Source organism: Salvelinus namaycush, chromosome 24, assembly GCF_016432855.1.
Source record: "Salvelinus namaycush isolate Seneca chromosome 24, SaNama_1.0, whole genome shotgun sequence".
NCBI lineage: Eukaryota > Metazoa > Chordata > Actinopteri > Salmoniformes > Salmonidae > Salvelinus > Salvelinus namaycush.
The window spans coordinates 28,939,458-28,962,607 of NC_052330.1; the positions used below are offsets into that span (position 1 = coordinate 28,939,458).

The 23,150-nt window shown below is 41.9% G+C and overlaps 2 protein-coding genes and 4 non-coding genes across 10 annotated transcripts; 1 reads left to right on the plus strand and 5 right to left on the minus strand.

The window, feature by feature from the left end:
- Nucleotides 1-15,838: 15,838 nt before the first annotated feature.
- On the minus strand, nucleotides 15,839-19,725 carry LOC120019151 (40S ribosomal protein S7). Of its 2 annotated transcripts, none has more exons than XM_038962437.1 (7): nucleotides 19,651-19,725; nucleotides 18,791-18,876; nucleotides 18,615-18,686; nucleotides 18,080-18,160; nucleotides 17,479-17,543; nucleotides 16,432-16,582; nucleotides 15,839-15,956 (listed from the first exon to the last, which is right to left on the minus strand). In XM_038962437.1, exons 2-7 carry the CDS (start codon nucleotides 18,863-18,865, stop codon nucleotides 15,879-15,881), a joined length of 522 nt encoding a protein of 173 aa, XP_038818365.1. In that variant the 5' UTR covers nucleotides 18,866-18,876; nucleotides 19,651-19,725; the 3' UTR covers nucleotides 15,839-15,878. The 2 variants fall into 2 exon arrangements, with proteins under 2 accessions (XP_038818365.1, XP_038818364.1); XM_038962436.1 differs by having other exon boundaries at nucleotides 18,017-18,160.
- LOC120019771 lies at nucleotides 16,171-16,395 on the minus strand. The gene has a single exon (XR_005472379.1). It is a non-coding gene; the product is annotated as a small nucleolar RNA SNORA73 family (small nucleolar RNA).
- On the minus strand, nucleotides 17,098-17,322 carry LOC120019773. The gene has a single exon (XR_005472381.1). It is a non-coding gene; the product is annotated as a small nucleolar RNA SNORA73 family (small nucleolar RNA).
- LOC120019768 lies at nucleotides 17,621-17,845 on the minus strand. The gene has a single exon (XR_005472375.1). It is a non-coding gene; the product is annotated as a small nucleolar RNA SNORA73 family (small nucleolar RNA).
- On the minus strand, nucleotides 18,256-18,480 carry LOC120019775. The gene has a single exon (XR_005472383.1). It is a non-coding gene; the product is annotated as a small nucleolar RNA SNORA73 family (small nucleolar RNA).
- LOC120019150 (ribonuclease H1-like) lies at nucleotides 19,716-22,002 on the plus strand. Of its 4 annotated transcripts, none has more exons than XM_038962435.1 (8): nucleotides 19,716-19,789; nucleotides 20,128-20,229; nucleotides 20,336-20,460; nucleotides 20,639-20,848; nucleotides 21,170-21,269; nucleotides 21,355-21,409; nucleotides 21,553-21,637; nucleotides 21,803-22,002. In XM_038962435.1, the coding sequence occupies exons 2-8, from the start codon at nucleotides 20,165-20,167 to the stop codon at nucleotides 21,985-21,987; spliced, it is 825 nt and encodes a 274-aa protein (XP_038818363.1). In that variant the 5' UTR covers nucleotides 19,716-19,789; nucleotides 20,128-20,164; the 3' UTR covers nucleotides 21,988-22,002. The 4 variants fall into 4 exon arrangements, with proteins under 4 accessions (XP_038818363.1, XP_038818362.1, XP_038818359.1 ...); XM_038962434.1 differs by having other exon boundaries at nucleotides 19,720-19,798; XM_038962432.1 differs by having other exon boundaries at nucleotides 19,765-19,830.
- The last annotated feature ends 1,148 nt before the right edge of the window (nucleotides 22,003-23,150 follow it).

Genomic DNA, 23,150 nt, shown 5'->3' on the forward strand with positions numbered 1-23,150 from the left:
TTGTTTAGTATCTTATCATTGAGCTGTTTTAGTACAATATCACAGAGTTGTTTAGTACAATATAGTAGAGTTGTTTAGTACAATAGCATAGAGCTGTTTAGTACATTATCATAGAGTTGTTTAGTGTCTTATCATATAACTTTTTTGATACAATATCATAGAGTTGTTTTAGTACATTATCATAGAGGTGTTATAGCACAATATCATAGAGCCGTTTTAGTACATTATCATAGAGCCGTTTTAGTACATTATCATAGAGCTGTTTTAGTACATTATCATAGAGCTGTTTTAGTACATATCATAGAGCTGTTTTAGTACATATCACAGAGCTTTTTTAGTACAATATCATATTGTTTTTTAATACATCATCATGTAGTTGTTTAGTATCTTATCATGGAGCTGTTTAGTACATTATCATAGAGCTGTTATATTACAATATCATAGAGTTGTTTAGTACATTATCATAAAGTTGTTTAGTATCTTATCATAGAGCTGTTAAGTACAATATCATAGAGTTGTTTAGCACATTATCATTGAGTTGTTTAGTATCATATCATAGAGCTGTTTTGGTACATTATCATTGAGTTGTTAAGTACCTTATCATAGAGCTGTTTAGTACATTATCACAGAGTGGTTTAGTACATTATCATAGCACTGTTTTGGTACATTATCATTGAGTTGTCAAGTACCTTATCATAGAGCTGTTTGTACATTATCATAGAGTGATTTAGTACATTATCATAGAGCTGTTTTAGTACATATCAGAGAGCTGTTTTAGTACATATCAGAGAGCTGTTATAGAACAATATCATACAGTTGTTTAGTACATTATCATAGAGTTGTTTAGTACATTATCATAGAGCTGTTTTAGTACAATATCATAAAGATGTTTGGTACATTATCATTGAGTTGTTAAGTACCTTATTATGGAGCGGTTTTATTAGATGATCATAGAGTGGTTTAATACATTATCATGGAGCTGTTTTAGTACATTATCACAGAGCTGTTTTAGTACATTATCATACAGCTGTTTTGGTACATTAGCGTAAGGTTGCTGGTTCGAATCCCTGAGCCGACCAGGTGAAAAATTCTGTCAATTTGCCCTTGAGCAAAGCACCTTGCCCATGTTGCTCTGGATAAGAGCGTCTGCTAAATGACTAAACCGTCAATGTAAATATGTTGCCCCCATTGGATATATTCAGATATGACATGTATTAGGGCCTCAAAGAGCAAGTAACCAGCCCACCTATTGGCTAATTGATTAAATATCATTGTATGAATTGATGGCCTTTCTGACTTCTTGTGTAACAAATCATATTAGAAAATAACTTGTCTTTTCTAAGTCTAGTAATCAGTGATAACCCCTTTAAAAGGGATTAATGCAGGTTGAGGGTGGCGGGGCCCACTCAACTTAATCATAAGATATTGATAGCCTTAACCATACCACCATCTAGGGTGCCTGGGTGTACGTTTAGTTTGTTGCCCTAGCAATACACAGCTGATTCAAATCATCAAAGCTTGATGATTAGTTGGCTATTTAAATCAGCTGTGTAGTGCTAGGGGGGGACAAAACATGCACTTCTTTGAGGGGGAAGTTTTGAAAGAGAAAAAAACAACTCAACAACAACAACATAATAATAATAAAAACAATAATAATAATAATAATAATAACCAAAACTAACACACCAGACCGATTTATAAATGAATGGATGGTTTCATATTTTGTACCGTCACGATAGAGTTGTTTACTCACATTGATCATTCTGGCAAGCCTTTGTAGGAAGGACAACTTCACTTTGGTAGTCTTCACATCCTCAGCTAGAGGAACAGCCTCAGGTCTGGTGGCGTCCAACGATGTTCTTCTGGCGGCCATTGATGCCTCATTATATCTGTCGAGGAGTTCTTTACTCAAAGACTTGACAAGAATCGTATCAAATGAGTCCTGAGTCGACACGGCCAATTTAAGGATTTTCTCCAAGCCAAAGTCCTCCAACATATGTTTGTACATGGCCCTGTACACTTTATGAATCTTTAGGTTCTCTGTATATGCTTGGGTCTCAGAGGAGCCTGACATTGCACAGAAGACAGATAGGACCTTTGGGATTAGGTCTTGTGACGTGAGTGCAACGTCAACTGGGTACAGATCAGTTTGAGTTGTGATCTTCGACAGATGTCTCAACACAGGCATGCTGATGAGGCTGGTGAAGTCATCATCACTGTCTGAGTTTTCAGAGGATGGGGTTGGAGGTGGGGCATCTTTGACAACATCCGGGCTGGTTGTAATCTGATCACCAACAATGTTCTGAGCTACACCAGAACGACTGGTGGTATCCTCTTTCTCTTCATCAATGTTGGCTCTAAAGCGTCGTGCTACAGTGGAGGTCTCACTGACACGGGAGAGAGACAGCTGAGGGGAACAATTGCCACTCAATAAACTGCCAAGGTCAGTGACATCTGTCAGAGATTCTTGGAGAGATTCTGATATCTTGGTTGCTTTGAGCATCAGAAACCACGGAGTCCATGATCTGGCTTACCATAACTTTATTAATATACAGACTAACTGTGCCACAAAATATTGATGTGGAAGAAGTGCATGACATCCAATCTTCGGACTTGCTAGCCAACACACTGACTCCCTGAGCCAAAGTCATTGACGATAATGAAGGCACAAGGCTAGGAAGAAAGAGGCGCTTCACAGACTCCTCTGCAAACAGCCAAACCAGCTCGTAAGCTGTGGCCTTCCCTGTATCCTCCTTCCTCTTCAGCTAATTAAGGACTGTATTCAATGCACTCTTTCCAGCCGCCACTGTCAAAACCAGAGGGGTCAAGTTGCTGTCAGAAATGATGAAATTGACTTGGTGAGTAAGATCACGGGAGAGAGCACCAATCCTCCCCTGAGATGTGAGCTCCTCCAATCTAGCTATCCTGGCTGTCAGATCATGGTGAGATGTAACTTGCCCTTCTTCCTCTGGATATACCTCCTTCATGGTATCTGCTGTAGCAGACATGGACTTCCTGGCATCACACACCACATTTTTCAGTCGATGACTAAGCATCTCACAAATGGCAGAGGAGTTCTCTCGGGTAATTCAGAAGAGATTGGAGTGCCAGGGAGTGCAAATTCCCACTCCGACATCCTTGATTTGGTTGAAGATGTTGATTTGGCTAATGATGTTAATTTGACTGAGGAAAAAGGCCCCTGTGGCTCTCGCAAGACCAGTTCCTCACCACAATCACTGCTTATATTCTCAATGTACTCCAGCATCATTTCAACCACATTCTCTATTTGTGAAGGCTCTCCTGCTGTCACCATTTGTTACGATCTCGACAGCTCTTTCTGAATGGAAACCAAAAAATGGCTGAGGGATTCTTTGGCTTGAGCCATCATTGCTTTGGCTTGTTTTTTCAGTGTGAAATAGTTTCTCATCTTCATCTTCAGATTGTGGAAAACAGTCTTTGCAGTTGTCCAGATCTTCTTCTCAGATACTTTCACAACAGTCTGGGAGCCTTCGGGTGCGGCCTCGGTAGCTTTGGAGATTTTCTCATCGCGCTCTTGAAGCTTAGAGTCTGCGTGCCATAAAGTAGCAGTGGAAGACTGCAGGAAAGAAAAGGCTCTTCATGTGGTTCACAATTGATCCAACCATTTCAAAAGCTGCTGCAGCTGTATGCTTCAAGGACATGATTGATGTTGCTGGTGACCTTTGATAATCTGTCTGGTGGAGAGATGTTGACTGGCTCGATCTGGGTAAGCTACTGACTGATTTGGTCAGTATTTAAGTGACCTTGTTAGTCGCCTTCATCTGGAACTCTTCACTTGAGAGCTTCTCGATAACAGAGGATGAAGAACTGGACAAAGACATGTCTTCTAGGTAAGACATGAAACTGCTCAAAAAGTCACCGACTTCAAGGGAGTTGTAAGAGGAACTCTCTGCAACAGAGGATATGCATTCTAAATCTGCCACCTCAACTGTACATGGCCACAGTCTGAGATAATACCTATTTGGTGCAGGACTCTAGGTTTGGATCATAGAGAGCCAGTAAAAGTTGCAAGTTCTCACTCTGGCATTTGTGTAGAACACCGAGACCAGCTGACCTCTTGCAGTTCACTCTTACTGAGAAGAGGAGAGATGCGGCTCTGAGTATGATCTAATCTGGATTCAGGTTGCTCTGGTGTTTCCTCTGCTACAAAGGTAGCTGAATCCCTTCTACCAGACAGAGAAGATGAGCTGAGTTCTGCTACGGGGGATTCACTCCTACTTGGTGAAGAAGTATCCAGAGTTGAACCAGGCAGAACATTGGAGCCAGCATGCTCCAGAAGCACAGCACTGGAGATAGTGTGTTCTGGGAGCACAGCACTGGAGTCCATTGTCTCCAGAAATGCTTCCCCTTGGGCTGTAGCTCCATTCATTCTGAGGAATAATTATTTGAGTTTTGCCTGAAGACTGCCGCAGAGTCTACGAGCTGCATGGAATGGTTTCCGCTTTTACATACAATGTCCCACTTGGGGATATCTCTGGGTGCTTGCTGGTTGATCTGATTCAGCTTGCTTCACAATGTCTTTGACATCATCTTTAAAGTTGTTAATTATTTTAGATACCTCAGAATCCACATTGGTCTGTAAGAGCCCAGGGGTCACAGAATCAAGGATCCTGTCAGATGGGCCAGACGTATTCAGCTGGGAGTGGCACTAAATGTAGGGGAAGTGTGAACCAAACCAGATGTAATGCTACTGAACCTTCTCAGTACAATCTCGCTCACAGTCTTTGAGGTTTTAGTCTTGAACTTGGCACTTGGCAGAGAGTCAAGGTTTTTCACCAATGCCTTGCAATAGGCATACAGAGGCCCATTATCAGCAACCATCACTCCTGTGTTCCAATGGCACGTTGTGGCAGAGTTGCAAAGAAAAAGCCATATCTCAGACTGGCCAATAAAAAGAAAAGATTAAGATGGGCAAAAGAACACAGACACTGGACAGAGGCACTCTGCCTAGAAGGCCAGCATCCCGGAGTCGCCTCTTCACTTTTAACGTTGAGACTGGTGTTTTGCGGGTACTATTTAATGAAGCTGCCAGTTAAGGACTTGTGAGGTGTCTGTTTCTCAAACTAGACACTCTAATGTACTTGTCCTCTTGCTAGGTGGTGCACAGGGGCCTCCCACTCCTCTTTCTATTCTGGTTAGAACAGGTCTGCGCTGTTCTGTGAAGGGAGTAGTACACAGCGTTGTACGAGATCTTCAATTTCTTGGCAATTTCTCGCATGGAATAGCCTTCATTTCTCAGAACAAGAATAGACTGACGAGTTTCAGAAGAAAGTTATTTGTTTCTAGCCATTTTGAGCCTGTAACCGAACCCACAAATGCTGATGCTCCAGATACTCAAATAGTCTAAAGAAGGCCAGTTTTATTGCTTCTTTAATCAGGACAACAGTTTTCAGCTGTGCTAACATAATTGCAAATGGGTTTTCTAATGATAAATTAGCCTTTTAAAATTATAAACTTGGATTAGCTAGCACAACGTGCCATTGGAACACAGGAGTGATGGTTGCTGATAATGGGCCTCTGTACGCCTATGTAGATATTCGATAAGAAATCTGCCGTTTCCAGCTACAAAAGTAATTTACAACATTAACAATGTCTACACTGTACTTCTGATCAATTTTATGTTATTTTAATGGACAAAAAATGTGCTTTTCTTTCAGTAACAAGGAACTTTCTAAGTGACCCCAAATCTTTGAACGGCAGTGTATGTTCAGGTCCTCTGGAACAGGAGTCTTCAGTATGCAGGTGATCCACTGCAAGGCCACTGCCAGATGCCAACATTTAAACTTTCACAGCCACTTCTCGAAGTAGCTTAGCCAATTCCCAATCTTCTTTTTATCAATTCATCCAACGTCTTCAAAAACAGTCATCACCTCCTCTATTGCAGGTGGAATGCAGGACTCAACATATAATTGGTCCATTGGATTTGTGTGATCATCGAAAAATCTCTGGACCATGTTGACCATCTGTTCAGTTGTCTGAGTATCAGAGGCAAAAGGGGATGACCGCCCTGAAAGGGTTCTGCTGATAGTCAAAGAGAGGGCAGAGTTGAGCTGTTCACCTCCTTGATAAGGCCAACGGTCAGCTCAGGTGGGCAAGAGGGCAGGATCTCATGGTCAGACAGTTGCTCCTGGACACTGCTGATGATACTGTCTGACATCTCTAGGTGGACTTTCACTGAGCTCTGGGAACTTCAAAATGAACAAGCATTGCATGATCAAATCAATCTCTTACTGATACATTATTTGAAAACAAATCCAACAAACATTGTTATAGATGTCAGATCTTAATTTGACCTCTTTTGTCACAGTAGCAAAATAATCCTGTGGCAGGAAGATTTTAATATCTGAAGAAATACTTAGAATCGCAGCCAGGGGCAGCTGGAAGCTGTGTTTGTATACAATGCACACCATCCTACAATGTACCTTAGGTTACGTGCAGGCTACAGCACATCTGTGAATTCTTATGGACATATTTGTAGAGGTATATGTATTATTCGTTAGGGAAAATCTGTTTTTATATAGTAAATTGCTTTATTATATGTTGTAGGCAAATAATAGGCAGAACAAATTATTGATTTCCTCAGTGCCTGTGTGGTCCAGCAGATACAGCCACTGACTCCAGTACACATATGCCAGAGTCAGTTTGAATCTGACCTTTGACTCATGGATGAATGTAAAAATTTTTCAGCATGGTTACAGGGTTAATACCGTGTGGTTACAGGGTTAAAACAGAAACAACTCAAAGGTTACCAGTTTAGGCATTCATTCAGAGTGGTTAAGGTTAGGGCTATAGTTTGGGGAATGCTCATGAACCTCATGAGTTTGCGCCCAGTGCTGGACGATATAGTGACCAGCCTGATCCTACATTAGGACCAGAAGTTAATAGCATTTATTATTCAAAATTCAAGACGTAAAATTAATAGTCTGATCATTTACACATCAAAGAAAAGTGTCTCAGCTTAACGAAATCATCTTTGGATAGGCACAAGTCATTTTGTCACAGCTTTACAAAATTGAATATCAAAGCCACAGAATACAGGCTTTCAATCCACACCAAAGACCAGAACAATATTGCCAAATTATACATAGCCTAACTATAAAATATGGATGAGCATCTACACTGGGGGAACGTTTATCGTTCTACAGTAGGCCTACTGATCTGTCAATCAACTGATGGCCCAAATCAGCTCATCAACTCAGCCAGGGATACACTATAGCCTATTATGGGGTTTCACACCGTTCATTATGTGACAATGGATTGGCTAACGGATAGCCTACAGAATGAAGCCTATTGGAATATAATCAAATAACAAGAGGCGTATTACAACCATCAATTGCACTAGATTAGATTATCGCCAGCTGATGTCTCGTTAAACCATCAATTCAAGCTAAATTCGCCCGCACAGCTGATCTCAATTGCAACCATTATTGTCATTAAAAAAAATGATATAAAAATGATGTCAGTACTACAGTCCTGCTTACAACCAAAGTTTCAAAATATGTTTGCCCTCTGGTTGGTAGTAATCAGAACAACTTAGTCCTTTTTGAACATACTAATGGTGATGTGTCTATTGGCAAACATTCCATACAATAGAAATCAAGTATTTTATTATTTACCACAGCAAATCTACTGTGGAAATTTACCCGCCCCTTTGTATGAATGGAAACTAATGTTGTTGTAGCCTACTGTTATTATTTTATTTGTTTCCTATTTCTGGTATGGTCATTTCTTATCAAGATCAAGGGTAAAATATCCTCGGACTGTCCATATTTGATCAAACCCAATGCTGAAGTGTGCATTCAGAAGGCAGCCACCCTAACCACTAGACCAGCTCAGGCCACAATTTAGACCTTATGATACACTTGTATGTCGTAGCCTAGTGGAGACCAATATCTATCTTGTGTTATTAAGTTATATAAAATGACGGTTGTTGATGTGTATGGCTGCATTTCAGACACATTTTGGTACATTTGAATGTTGCAGGAATAGGACCTAGGACTAGCGTTTGAGCGAGAGAGAATGATTTTGATAGCAAGCCCTGATCCCAGTGACTACCCCGCATGGAGAGAAAGAAAACTGCTTTTTTTCAGGGACTCACGAGGCTCCTGATGCAGCAGGAAAATTCTCTGTGACAAAAGATTAAGATACGAAATATGTAGTCTAGTATTGTAACTATAATTCACATTTTGGTTGATTTTTTCCCCCTCAACATTAATTCAAATCTGCTCAAATAATGTGAGTTGATACAACATTTTGTACAGCATTAGATGGCGTGGAATGCACCTGCTAGAAAGCTGAGAAATATGTACATTTCAATGGAGAAATGATCAGCGATATCAACACACACATTAACAGCTTGTGGGGAACATACCCCTTTGAAGAGGGCGTGCTGGACCTGAAACCACCAGCCCTGGTGCCACTTCTTCTCCATACACTTCACTTCCTCGATGAGCTCCAGTCTTTCCTGGTCAAAGGCAGCGAAGGATCTCGCCCCTTCTGGGTAAGTCAGTGTCGTCCTCATCAAAGCCCGTCACCCCCAGTATGCAGTCCAGGGCCGGCAGTAGGATATGCAGAGTGGTCTGATTAATAAAAGTCACTATGGTCTTGCACAATTTGACAAGTTGTTCCTTGGTCATCTGTATGGAACAAACAGAAGAAAGTTTGTCAATGCAGCTGTGATATTTTAGATCATGAACGGAAAGCATTTGATCAACATAGTTTTTCTTGTCTGCGACAAACTTGGATCAAGTCTGATATGACAGATTAATGAATGTAATATTAGACCATAATTCCACGGCTAATCCATTTCTCTGAATTCAATTAAATAATACCATCACTCCCACATCCAATGTCAAAGGCCGATGGGGAAACGTATAGGATTTCTGAATCGTTTATAGAGCGAAAATAAATAAAAAATAAAATTAAAAAATAAACATGTTTCAGTTTTTAGTTGGTGTTTAGTTCCTTCTGCATAAATGTTGGAAAATGTTGCACATATCACACACAGACGACAGAAACACAGGACATATGACATACTCATCAGTGAGATTGCACAGGAATGATATGAGGATTGGGTAGCAGTACTCAACCATCTCATCCTTGTTGCCTGGGGCGAATGCAGCCTTAAGAGGTTTTTTTCTCCAGGAGATCGATTACAGATCCTCTGCCCAGGTGTTTATTCCTGAATCCTAAAGATGTGAGTGCCGTTGAGAAAGTACAAGAAAATGTAAGAGAAATCTATATGTTTCTCTCTCAATACTATACTCTGAAACTGACTTAATATAATTGTTTTATAGGTCTATTTGAATAAAACCATCCATGTAACCTTTCATACTGACTACACTATTTGACTACAATTAGACTACAGTTTCATTGAAAACAGATGACAACCTGCACATCACAGACAGATATAGAGAACCCATGGTATAGGCCTAAATCTCTGAGCTGCATCCTTGTCAGTGCCCTGTTCCCCTGACTTCTTGGCACTAATCTTCCATTTCCTTTTCTTGGCCTCCATTTTGTGCTGGGCCACCGGTTCTTCCTCATCATCATCCCTCTTTACTGCCTACAAGAATTCAGGAATTCGAAAAGGTCCATGTCTGATTAGATACCTGCAAAGGACATCACATTAATCAGCGCTAACTTGATGATTGTGAATGACTGAGAAAATGGTAGGCCTAGATTTTGAGGCATTATGTTCAAGCAAATGCCCGCTTAGATTACTAATTTCTTTTTTTACATTGCCCAATATTTCATGCACTTTTAAGTTGGTTGCCAACCGCCATATAAAGTCCAAAGAAGAAGAAGCCTGAAGGAGGAGAGATGACTAGAAACAAACTCGGTTTACCCTTTTATCTATGGATTAATTGTCGGTGTAGATGACATTGTGCATTTCAGGTAAAATAACAAAGCAATGTTTATATCCCAGGACAAATTAGCTCGCAACAGCAAGCTATCTAGCTAGCTAAATTGCCATACATTTCTTATTCTTTTCGACCTGTCCCCAAATTAAAATAGTTGGTTCAGAGTTTGTTTTGATATTTCAACCTGCTTGTCCTCATCGCGTCTGGTGTGGCTGGACAAAATCAACATGCGCGAGATGGCGCACGCGCACGCCCGGTCTAGTCAGCATGTTACGCTTTTATTCATTAGTCATCATCAAACCCAAAACCTCAGACAAACTCAAAACCTCAGACAAACCCAAAAGCTTTGGAAGGCTTTTTCCAAACCTGCTTTACAATCAAACCCCATTATTATCAGCAGCCCTCCAGAACACTTGCCCGTAGACTACGATATTGTTCAGTATATCTTTTGGAAGTTTAGTCAATTTAGTGTGTAGGCAACACTGAAAATGTTTACTCAAATGAATGGGGAAGAAAGGGCTATCCAGATGAATGAATACATAAATAGGCCTATGCTAAATTGCAGTTAGGCCCATTTCCCATACAGTTTTCTATGTCAGTGTCTTCAGCATCACAGAAACACCAGCTTCATCCACATGAAATAGGAGATTGAAGGCTCAATCTGTTTTAGTTGTTTTGTTTTGTTATAGACAAACCTGCCTGGACCTATAGTTTGATATTGATAATAATGATCAGGCTATACATGCCTGCAAACCTTTTAAAAAAGTTGGATATAAATATTTTTTCTCTTCAATAACAGTATTTTCAAACCGTTTAAAAATGAATCAAAATATTGCAGTTTATAGGCACGTAAATTTTACTAAAGCCTATCCACTAGATGGCAGTATTTACCTGTCTGTAACAAAAGGCAACTCAATGTTGCAAAGATACTGTACCTAACTAGGCTGTTTTAATTCGGTCTACTTCCAACTGATTGTCGCATACATGGTCAAAATAAAAGTTAGGCTACATTTAAGTAGGGTAGCTTGTCTGATTTAACTTTCAGGGATGTTTAGTACCTAGGCCTACATTGTAACCTAAACATGATCCAATGAGCCAGTTCTGAAAATCTCACATTTTCAGAAGTAAGGTCTACCTTGTTAGGTCTACCTAAGGTCTACTTAGTAAGGTCTACCTTGTTTTCATCCATACTTGCATGACGAAATGAGCCATGAATGCAAATGTCCACTGTTACGGATTTCAAGTCCTGCTGCCTACTTCATCACCTGATGCCGTGACCTGACAAATCTGTTATTGTCATCACTGCTTGTAGGGTAGGAGTTGTTTTGGTACTGAAGCAGAATTCAGGTGCAATTGCATTAGGAAAAGAAATACGTTGGCTGGATCGACTGTCGACTTCGATGGCGTTTTGCTTTCACAGAAACTTGGGTGATTCAAATACAATAGAGTAAAGTGTACAGCGCAACACCGCTCAAAGATATGGCAGACATCACCCTCACATTTGCCAAGACCTGATTTGATTTAATTATTATACATACACATTCAATATTGTTTACCTAACTAATAGTCTTTGAAACACACATATTTGCCATCTACCCATCTGTCTGGAATATGTACATTTAAATACTGAACTGATTAAGATGTTGAAAAACACTTTCTGGATGAAAATGAACAGGGCCCATATTGATAAAGTCTCAGTAGGAGTGCTGATCTAGGATCACTTCCTCCCATGTCCATGTAATCTTATTTATTCTGATCTAAAAGGCAAAACTGATCCTCGATCAGCACTCTGACAGGCCCAGGCATTGAATCAAATGGAGTGAATTCTAGGAAAATGCTGGACATACTTTCTGGAGGGGCAGAAGGACCTGCCACATCTTTCCCAGATCGCCACTCCACCTGCCATTTACATACTGCCCCTCCTCCACAGGGGTCAGATAGCATGCTTCTATCTTACAGGAGTCTGGGAAGTTTCCTGTGTGTTGAAGTCACACGATGCAGTAAGAGTAGCACAAGCTCTGTCTGGTGGGAGGACTTTCATCTCAGTAGACGGTACAGTGGGCCAATGTGTTTACCACAGAGAAGTTATGTTGATGTCTCCATAGTGATACCTTGTAACCCAACCTGTTATATTGTGATACCTTGTAACCCAACCTGTTACATTGTGATACCTTGTAACCCAACCTGTTACATTGTGATACCTTGTAACCCAACCTGTTACATTGTGATACCTTGTAACCCAACCTGTTACATTGTGATACCTTGTAACCCAACCTGTTACATTGTGATACCTTGTAACCCAACCTGTTACATTGTGATACCTTGTAACCCAACCTGTTATATTGTGATACCTTGTAACCCAACCTGTTACATTGTGATACCTTGTAACCCAACCTGTTATATTGTGATACCTTGTAACCCAACCTGTTACATTGTGATACCTTGTAACCCAACCTGTTACTGTCATAGCATGTAACCAAGCCCTTAACATTGGAACTATGCAGGGCCTCAAAATCTGTTCGTACAGTGGGGTGAACGAGAGTACCAGCGTGTGTGTCCATGCACATGTGTTACTCTACCTTTGAAGTGGTTGCATTTACATAATTTAGCGGACACTTATCGAAAACCAATTAGGGTTAAGTGCCTTACTCAATGGCACAGACAGATTTTTCAACTACTCAACGATGAGAACCAGCGACCTTTCGGTTACTGGCCCAACGCTGTTAACCGCCAGGCTACCAAGTGGTTGGTGTCTATCTCGATTTGGCTGATCACTCCAGGATGTCTGAGGACGGCCCCCTCATAACATGGTATCTGTAGGATGCCCTTCCTATCCACCAGTGGAGCAACGTATCACATCACCAGATGATACAAAATGGCACATCATAGCAGAACGTTTTGAAATGTAAACCAAGATGAGTGTTTCTCACAGGAGGTTGGTGGCACCTTAATTGGGGAGGATGGGCTCGTGGTAATGGCTGGAGCAGAATAGGTGGAACGGTATCAAATACATCAAACACATGGTTTCCTTGAGTTTGAGGCCATTACATTTGCTCTGATCGGGCCATTACTATGAGCCACAGCCACTCAGCCTCCTGCTCCGTCTCAAACCACTTCCACCTACTGAACATCACCCAGTTCTATGGCATGTGCTAAATTGTGAGCTCTGATGTTACCTCCAGCTTTTAGGGCATGTCCAGTCGACACGCTGTCTCCCATCCATCACCCATGTTAGCAGATCTTCCCAAACCTGTGAAGGTACGACATACTACGGTCAACCCATTCTATAGACTGCTCTTTTTGATATATTCATTACCAATGGTATGCAATAAGAATGAGATTCTGGATTGAAACATATAGGCACATCTGCCTATATGTGTGCACTTCAAGTGTTAAAGAGAGATCCCCAAATGAGATAGACAGCCGTTTTCATTTTTCAAAAGCAACTGTGGTAAAGTATGTTGCCCTATTTGTTTTAATGTTATATTCCAGTGTTATCTATACTGAAGTTAATGATTATTGCTTTTCAGTATGACAGAAGCCCCATTGAACTGTTGGCAGACAGTTCAATAATGACATAAAATCCTCTTCCGTGGGTTGCCAAAGTGGGCGTCGCTGTAGCCCAGACAAACCCCACCATTGACCAGCGCCACCAGATGCAACTGGATCTGACTGGTTATCTACTCTAAAGGGTGCCTGAGGAAGGCACGACGCATCAAGGACCCCACACACTGCAGCCATGAGCTGTTTTCTCCCTTATCGGAGCATGAGGGCCAACAGGCTCAGAGAGTTTCTGTCTACAAGCCTGCTGAACACTTGAACTGGACTGACCACCTGTCCTTATTCTCCGCACACATGCACACACACTAAGTATACAAAACATTAAGAACACCTATTTCCATGACATAGACTGACTAGGTGAAAGCTGTGATCCCTTATTGATGTCACTTGTTAAATCTACTTCAATCAGTGTAGATAAAGTGGGAGACAGGTTAAAGAAGGATTTTTAAGCCTTGAAACAATTGAGACATGGCTTGTGTGTGTGTGTCATTCAGAGGGTGAATGGGCTAGACAAAAAAATGTATTTCAAGAACTGCAATGCTACTGGGTTTTTCACACTGAACAGTTTCCCGTGTGTACCACCCAAACAGTCCACCACCCAAAGGACATCCAGCCAACTTGACACGACTGTGGGAAGCATTGGAGTCAACATGGGCCAGCATCCCGGTGGAACGTTTTTGACACATTGTAGAGTCCATGCCCTGATGAATTGAGGCTACTCAATATTAGGAAGATGTTCCTAATGTTTGGTATACTCAGTGTACATTCATACTACACACACAAGCACAACTGCTGCTGCCAGACTCATATTATACTGCTCAAAATACACTGCCCACCCCACTTACGTGTAAATATTGGGGGGGAGAATTGTGCCTTTCTGTACTATAATGATGCTAAAATGTTTATTCTATTCTACAGAGTAATTTTCTTTTTGTATTCTTATCTTGTATTTCTTATTGTTGTTGCATTGTCCAGAAGGAACCTGTAGCGTTTCGTTGTACGATGTATACCATGCGTATCCGGTACATACAACTAAATAACATTTGAAACCACATACCAGTCTTTCTACCCAAGCCCATAGACCTTTATTTTTTCAGGGACAGTGTACATTAACATTTTCAGGAAAGGTGCCGGTTTTAGGCAACAGGCTAATTTTCAACCTTTGTCCTTCAGTCTAGCACTCCCCCATATGCAAAACATTAACCAAACAGCAGGAGTAGCATTCAGTGGGCTTTAACAGATCCTTTAACTGATGAATGCAATAGTGTAACTACACGGAGTATCTGACATGGAGGTGTTACCTGAGTACATGTTGAGTCGTAGGTGGGTGACTGCCTGGATAGGTAATGGGAAAGTTATGACAGGAGTCCCGAGTATCCAGGCTTCGGCTCAACCATCCCACACAATAGCAATCAGTCAATAAAATCAAGAACTATCATCAGGAATCACACGATATGAGGGGGGCGTTGCCCAACCCACTTGTTTCAGCTGTCATAGGAACAAGCTCCTCATCACTCAGAGCGCAACTGTCAAACGGTTGATCGTTGAGCGTCTCCAGTGTCAAAGGGCGAGTAATTCCGCTAAAGGACATGTTCACATCCAGGCTATGTATCCTGCAGCCAGTGATTTACCCATTGATTTTTTGCCAAATGTTTATTACAACAGTCTTACCCCCATCATACCTCAAAACCTACGGTTACTCCACTGCTTATTTTTTAGCATTCCTCACAAGGATACAACGTATAGCCGCAATACCTGCCATGTTAATTTATGGACGGCTGGTCCACGCAGCCCCATAGCTCCCTCAGTGGCCTCACACTGCACAACATAAGCTTAAACTTGACTGTCGTGAACAATAGCCTATATTGGGCACATATCCCATGGTGGATTTATACACAAGCAAATACATTACCTGTCAATTCCACTCAACATTTAATAATTGGATCAGGACATTTTCCAGTGTGCAAAAACCCCCATTGAAAACTACCATTACAGAGGCCCAAAAGCAATCTGAAAAAGCCCCCTAGCACCACAAGTTGTAGGATGTGGCAATACAACTGATCAGTCATCAAAGCTGCTCCAAGTCTTCAGTTACTCAAGTTAATGGTCCTTCTTCCTGAAAGGATATTAGTCTGTAGACCAGGGCTCTCCAACTGTTTCTGGAGAGCTACCGTCCTGTAGGCTCACTCCAACCCTCATCTAGCGCACCCCATTCTAATAATTAGCTGATAAACTGAATCAGGTTAGTTACAACAGGGATAGGAAAACACCTAAAGGAGGCTAGCTCTTCAGGAACAGGGTTGGAGCCCTGGGCTAGACCATCATGTATGGGATTGGCATGACTGACCACCCTATCCCCAGAGAATACAGAGCAATGACATTGAGAGTAGACTCATTTATTTTGTCATCTGCACTCTACAGTTGGAATTCGGGGAATTCAAAAACAACGTCTTTGCCTGTGAGCTTCTTGTAGACACCGGAGAAGGTCTCAACCTGAAAATAAAGGCAACCACTGGTTAACCACTGCATAGACTGCAACATTTACAGGTTATGATGATCTGTACAACCACTGGTTAACCACTGCATAGACTGCAACATTTACAGGTTATGATGATCAATATATCAATTGCATATGACAACACAAAATTCATGCATTTGGCACAAGACATTTGCAGCACATAAACCATTTGAGACATCAGTCAGGAGAAGTTGTACACCGCATGGTTTAGCCCCCCAGTCATGGCCCAAAGGGCTCTGGGAAGATGTAGGAATATACAGAACGCCGTCCTCACCAGCCCGAAGGCCGGGGACAAAGCTTGCTCTCCAACGTCGTGGAACGGGACTGTACGTCACAGCACTGTGAAGTACTACGCTCCCATACGCCGCAAGGACAGAGCCATTTGAGAGCAACCTCACCGGATGTCCACGTTGGGGATAAGGTGGGTTAACAAACTGCGACACGACTCACTTTATGTTCCACATTGTTCTGCTGAGCCTTGTCAAGGTGGACCTTGATGAGCCGACTGCTGTCCAGTTTCACGCGGATCCTCTTGCCAACAATCTCACTGGGGAAGACCAGGTCTTCAAGGATGGCATCGTGCACGGCGGTCAGAGTACGGCTGGAGAAACAAATCACAACGTGCATTAGACATTTGAGGTAATTACAGATTTGTTCTAAACCTTGAAAACTATTTTTCCTACAATCAGTCTCATTCAAAATCATAGGAAGGTTATTTATGCATGTCTGTATGCATGTATGGAAAGGGCAACAATCAAATAGCTATACAGGTATTTTGAAATCTGATTTTTTTTAATTTATTTTTTTATGTATTTTACCAGGCAAGTTTACTGAGAACACATTCTTACTTACAGCAACGACCTGGGGAGTAGTTACAGGTGAGAGGATGAATGAGACAATTGGAAACTGGGGATGATTAGGTGACTATGATGGTACGAGGGCCAGATTGGGAATTTAGCCAGGACACTGGGGTTAAAACACCTACTCGTAGGGTAACGCAAGGTAATAGGAAGGAAAGTTGATGTTGCATTATATGGTTTGTCCCCGTTTAATCTTGTAGCTATATAATAACCTATTATAAAATCCCATTAAAAGCATACGACATGGTGTTAGTACAATTGTACACCGCATGGTTTAGCCCCCCAGTCATGGCCCAAAGGGCTCTGGGAAGATGTAGGAATATACAGAACGCCGTCCTCACCAGCCCGAAGGCCGGGGACAAAGCTTGCTCTCCAACGTCGTGGAACGGGACTGTACGTCACAGCACTGTAAAGTACTACGCTCCCATACGCCACAAGGACAGAGCGATGCGAGAGCAACCTCACAGGATGTCCACGTTGGGTCCAAATACGGTGTGCAAGTATGGCAGCATCAAATATGGCACAACAATTTGAACTTCTAAACCTAGCACCCATTTGCTCTAACTTTAAAACTACAATCCATTCTCTTCCATACAGTATATAGTCGAGGACATGCAGGTCTGACAACAGAACTCACCTCCTGGGACGCTTCTGCTTATTCTTGATACGGCTTTTCCTGGTTGGTTTGGGCAGGATTCTCCTCTGCAAGTTCAAAAAATATCAAGGATTACCAATTTACACAGGCAGACTTTTAAAGCCCAACAAGCATTCTAAATAAATCATGTACACCGCATGGTTTAGCCCCCCAGTCATGGCCCAAAGGGCTCTGGGAAGATGTAGGAATATACAGAACGCCGTCCTCACCAGCCCGAAGGCCGGGGACAAAGCTTGCTCTCCAACGTCGTGGAACGGGACTGTACGTCACAGCACTGTGAAGTACTACGCTCCCATACGCCACAAGGACAGAGCCATGTGAGAGCAACCTCACCGGATGTCCACGTTGATATTATACTACACTCACAGCATAGAAACATGTATATTTGAGCACTAAAGATGTCTGTTAATAGACTTCTCCAAAAGAACCAAGCTAACCGACAGCGGGGTCACCGCAACAGCTCTGCAAACTGCCCCTGCAACTTGTGGAAAACAGGACAGCGAGACAACATCACCCTAACCTGTGCAACGAAGACAACGTGTTTTCCACTGAACTTCTTTTCCAGCTCCCTCACGAGTCGCACCTGAATCTTCTGGAAAGATTTCAGCTGGGGCACAGGGACAAAGATGATGATGGCTTTCCTGCTACCACCAACTTCAATTTCCTGAGGGAGAGGATAGCATTTCAGTTAGAACACAAACTGAGGCAAATACAAACACTTCAATAGATGCTTTGAGTGCTTCAGCTGTCTGAAAGAAATTCTATGCACTGCATGGTTTAGCCCCCCAGTCATGGCCCAAAGGGCTCTGGGAAGATGTAGGAATATACAGAACGCCGTCCTCACCAGCCCGAAGGCCGGGGACAAAGCTTGCTCTCCAACGTCGTGGAACGGGACTGTACGTCACAGCACTGTAAAGTACTACGCTCCCATACGCCACAAGGACAGAGCGATGCGAGAGCAACCTCACAGGATGTCCACGTTGGGGTTAAACTCAAACACAGCTCCTTTTACTACATCAGACAAACTCCTACCACATTCATCTTCAGTTATCCAAAAATGGTCTGAGCAAACAGTCAGAATGAAGGCAAGTTCAAGACATGTAGTATAGGATCCTTACCTTTGCAGCAGTGATGTTCAGCTCCCTCAGCTGAGCCTTCATGTCTGAGTTCATCTCCAGCTCCAGTAGAGCCTAGAAAGAAGGCTGATATGTTGAATATTGCATACAGCATTAGCCAAGCGACTAAGGAAGTTTTCTATAAAGTGCCATATATTGACAGATTTGCCATAGCTTACCTGGGAAATTCCAGACTCGAACTCATCTGGCTTTTCGCCATTGGGCTTCACGATTTTGGCGCTGGTACTGAACATGGCCTATGTCTCTGGAATGAATGAAAGACAAGACTACCATTTGAGCATACTCCCGAGTCCTGCATGTCTTTGGACATCATGCACTGTTTCAGGTAATGTAGTATCGACACTGAAACTAACCAACGTTAGCCGAGTGGTCCATGCCGACTCCATCACACCATCAGGCATGCAGTTACTAGCTAGCGCTATCGGCTAAGGTTGATCAAACGAAGTCGACAATGGCTGATTTCACTTACAGATTTAAAATACAAACGACGTTAGCTAGCTAGCAACCATGCCATCATAAACAACCTAACAAGTAATTATTGCATCAAACAATGTACAAGGAGATAGGGTCGCATGTTCCAAGTTAACTACTTAACATTTGCTAGCTAACGTTAGCCAGTTTGCCGTCTTTAAACCAGGTTCATTATCAAATGGCTAACGTTAGCTAGCAACGAACTCAGACAGTACTCAACCATACTTCAGGCTAAACAACTGTCAGGACACTTAAAAGGAAAATATTAAAACGGTTAAAAAGCCACTAGTCGACGAACTACAGGCAATTCTTACAAGAACACATGGGCCTCAACGCGCCAGCTATGCTCCTTCCAGTTTTCATGTGAGGTCTATCCTGAAACACTTCATACAATTCATTACACAACGGCCATCCAAAACCTTAAATATAATAATCTAACGCATCAACAGTCTTAGATGAACTCTGATACAAGAACGAGGAAATTCTGTGCACATTTACAACAGTTTGACAAGAAATTCCGACCAGTGGGAGCATTATCTTGACCTACCTCGATCAACGACGGCCAGGGAAGAGGCAGGAATCTCGCGAGAGAAGTATACAAGTACGTCGTGGAAGGAATCATGGGAACACGGAAGTATGATTTTTAACGCCAACAGATCAGTGCAGCAGATATCGTGAACTTTGAAGTAATTAATGTAAATACCGAGTCCAAAATAAGCATGTCAGCGTAGGTCATGTTCAAATGTATAGCTAACTTCTAGAGTTGTGTGTTGACATTACGGTTGTCAGGTAGTAGCTAGCAAAATGTGTTTGTTTTGGGTTAGTGGTCTAGCAAGCTAGCCACTGTTTACATACCTGCATTTGTTTCCAATGATGGCTAGCTAATAGTTGTCCTTGCATTTTAACACATAGCTAGTTAGTTTGTTCAACTTGTTCACATTTCTGAAATTAAGACAATGACCGGTGCTTCCACTTTTAAGTAATTGCTGGTCTAAGTGATGTTCAGGTTACCCGTTCTTTATAGTATAATACACAGGGAAGTCTGCATTGGCACAGAGGAGATGGTGAAAGGCAAATTCTTCTACGCTGTGAGGAAAGGATTCAATCCTGGAGTTTACCAAACTTGGTGAGCTGTGTAGTAGTTACCCAGCTAGGGAGCTAGTTACCACTGTGTCTTTAAACACATTTTGTCATTTCTATTCACATTGAATATCATGTGTTTACTTTTTCAGGGATGAATGTAAGAGCCAAGTAGACAAGTTCCCATATGCCAGCTACAAGAAGTTTGCTGCTGAAAAGGATGCCTGGGCTTTCGTCAGAGGCAAAGCAACGTCGATAACACCAGACGTGTCAGAGGGTAGATCGATGGCTATGTTCTTTCTCTATGGGTCACTGTACTTGTAAAATGACAATACAATGGGTACTGTTGTTACTGGCTTTAGGAATGGGCAGCCTATCTTGTCATTAGACAAGTAGTGCACCATTCAGGCACAGCAGAATCAGACTTCTACTCAGACCAAGGTATTATCTTTCAGGAACCAGCTATGAGGCAACACTCCCAAGAAGGGCCCCGGAGGCCCTTGAGTATATTCCCATTGGTCAGAAGAGACACTATAATCACGTGGAGGAGGAGAAGGAGAAGGAGAAGGAGGTGGTGTCCCCTGCCAAACGAGCTAAGCCTTCCCAGGAGGCATCTCAAGACAGCTGCGCATCTTCAAAGAGCTCTGATGGATTCACCTACATGGGTAAATATACCTGTTACTCCTTCAAATCGTATTTCTTGTTTTGGTTTAGAAATGTAAAACATACTTTTTGTGAACAATTATTTTTAGTATATTCCATATAAGGCAACATAAAATCAGTAAATACAGCAGTACACATCAAAAAGTAATAATAAATAAAGCAAAGAATCAAGAAGGAAAACACAATGTTTGACTGTCATATATACACATACCTATGCACAAATAAACCCCAAACTTACAAATATAGCTTATAGTAGCAGCAAATATCCTATAATGATGATTGAAAACCAATTAAACATGATTAAGACAACAGTCTTTTCCCAGGTGATGCAGTGGTGGTGTACACAGACGGCTGCTGTTCAGGCAATGGGAAGCCCGGAGCACGAGCTGGGATCGGGGTGTACTGGGGACGTGACCATCCTCTGTGAGTAGGCCTGGGTCTGTGGTTATAACTCATAGACTGTTTGACACTACAGTGGGTTGGTTTTCATGTGGACTCTTTACTGTAGGAATGTAGCAGAACCACTGGATGGAAGACAGACCAACCAGAGGGCAGAATTACAGGCAAGTACCCGTGTTTGTCTTATTTGTTTTAATTCTGAACTCTCTTAACCAGATTGCTGTTATTTGAATGGAATTGCCACAGCAACCTTTGGATTGTAACCCCACAGAGATTTAATCCCACATTTTGCTTCTGAATGGCACAGGCAGCCTGTAAAGCCTTGGAGCAGGCCAAAGAGATGGACATCAAGAAGTTGGTACTCTATACAGACAGCAAGTTCACCATTAATGGTACGTGTGTGCTGCTTATAGCACTTTACTAACACTCAATCAGCAAAGGACTGACTGATTGTGACATGGCTTTGTGTGATGCTGCAGGCATGATGCAGCATCTAACGTTACTTGCTAGGCCTGCTAATGCGACTATCTTAATGACTATTGTGATGTTTCTTCCAGGCGTCACCAGCTGGGTGAAGAACTGGAAGCTGAACAACTGGAGGCTCAAATCTGGTGGCCCTATCATCAACAAAGAGGACTTTGAAAAACTTGACAAGTTAAATGAAGAGCTGGAGGTTGTATGGGTAAATATCAATGACGCCTGTTGCTCTACATATCTGTTAATATTTTCACTTCAAGTGTAGTGGGTTTCAAAGAATAGAACATAGTTTCCCAAACTATGGATGATGATTGGGTCACGTGTCCTGTGTGGTTCAGTTGATAGAGGTTGTGGGTTCGATTCCCACGGGGGACCAGTGTGAAAATGTATGGGCTTACTAATGTAAGCTGCTCTCGATATGACTAAAATATAGAAATATGTGAGGTCTCCTGATTTGAAAATGGTTTTAGAACACCAATTCATTCAAGGGTTTTTCTTTATTTTTACTATTTTCTACATTGTAGAATAAGTTTAGACATCAAAACTATGAAATAACATATATTGAATCATGTAGTAACCAAAAAAGTGTTAAACAAATCAAGATATATTTTATATTTGAGATTCTTTAAAGTAGCCAACCTTTTCCTTGATGACAGCTTTGCACACTTCGCATTCTTTCAACCCGTTTCGTGAGGTAGTCACCTGGAATGCATTTCAATTAACAGGTGTGCCTTGTTAAAAGTTCAGTTGTGGAATTTCTTTCCTTAATGCATTTAAGCTGATCAGTTCTGTTGTGACATGGTAGGGGTGGTATACAGAAGATAGCCCTATTTGGTAAAAGAACAAGTCCATATTATGGCAAGAACAGCTCAAATAAGCAAAGAGAAACGACAGTCCATCGTTACTTTAAGACATGAAGGTCAGTCAATCCGGAAAATGACAAGAACTTTGAAAGTTTCTTCAAGTGCAGTCGCAAAAACCATCAAGCGCTATGATGAAACTGGCTCTCTTGAGGACCACCAATGGAAAGGAAGACCCAGAGTTACCTCTGCTGCAGAAGATAGGTTCATTAGAGTTACCAGCCTCAGAAATTGCAGTCCAAATAAATGCTTCACAGAGTTCAAGTAACAGACACATCTCAACATCAACTGTTCAGAGGAGACTGCGTGAATCAGGCCTTCATGGTCGAATTGCTGCAAAGAAACCACTACTAAAGGACACCAATAAGGAGAAGAGACTTGCTTGGGCCAAGAAACACGATCAATGGACATTAGAACGGTGGAAATTTGTCCTTTAGTCTGATGAGTACAAATTTGAGATTTTTGGTTCCAACCGCCGTGTCTTTGTGAGACGCAGAGAAGGTGAACGGATGATCTGCATCTGTGGTTCCCACTGTGAAGTATGGAGGAGGAGGTGTGATGGTGCGGG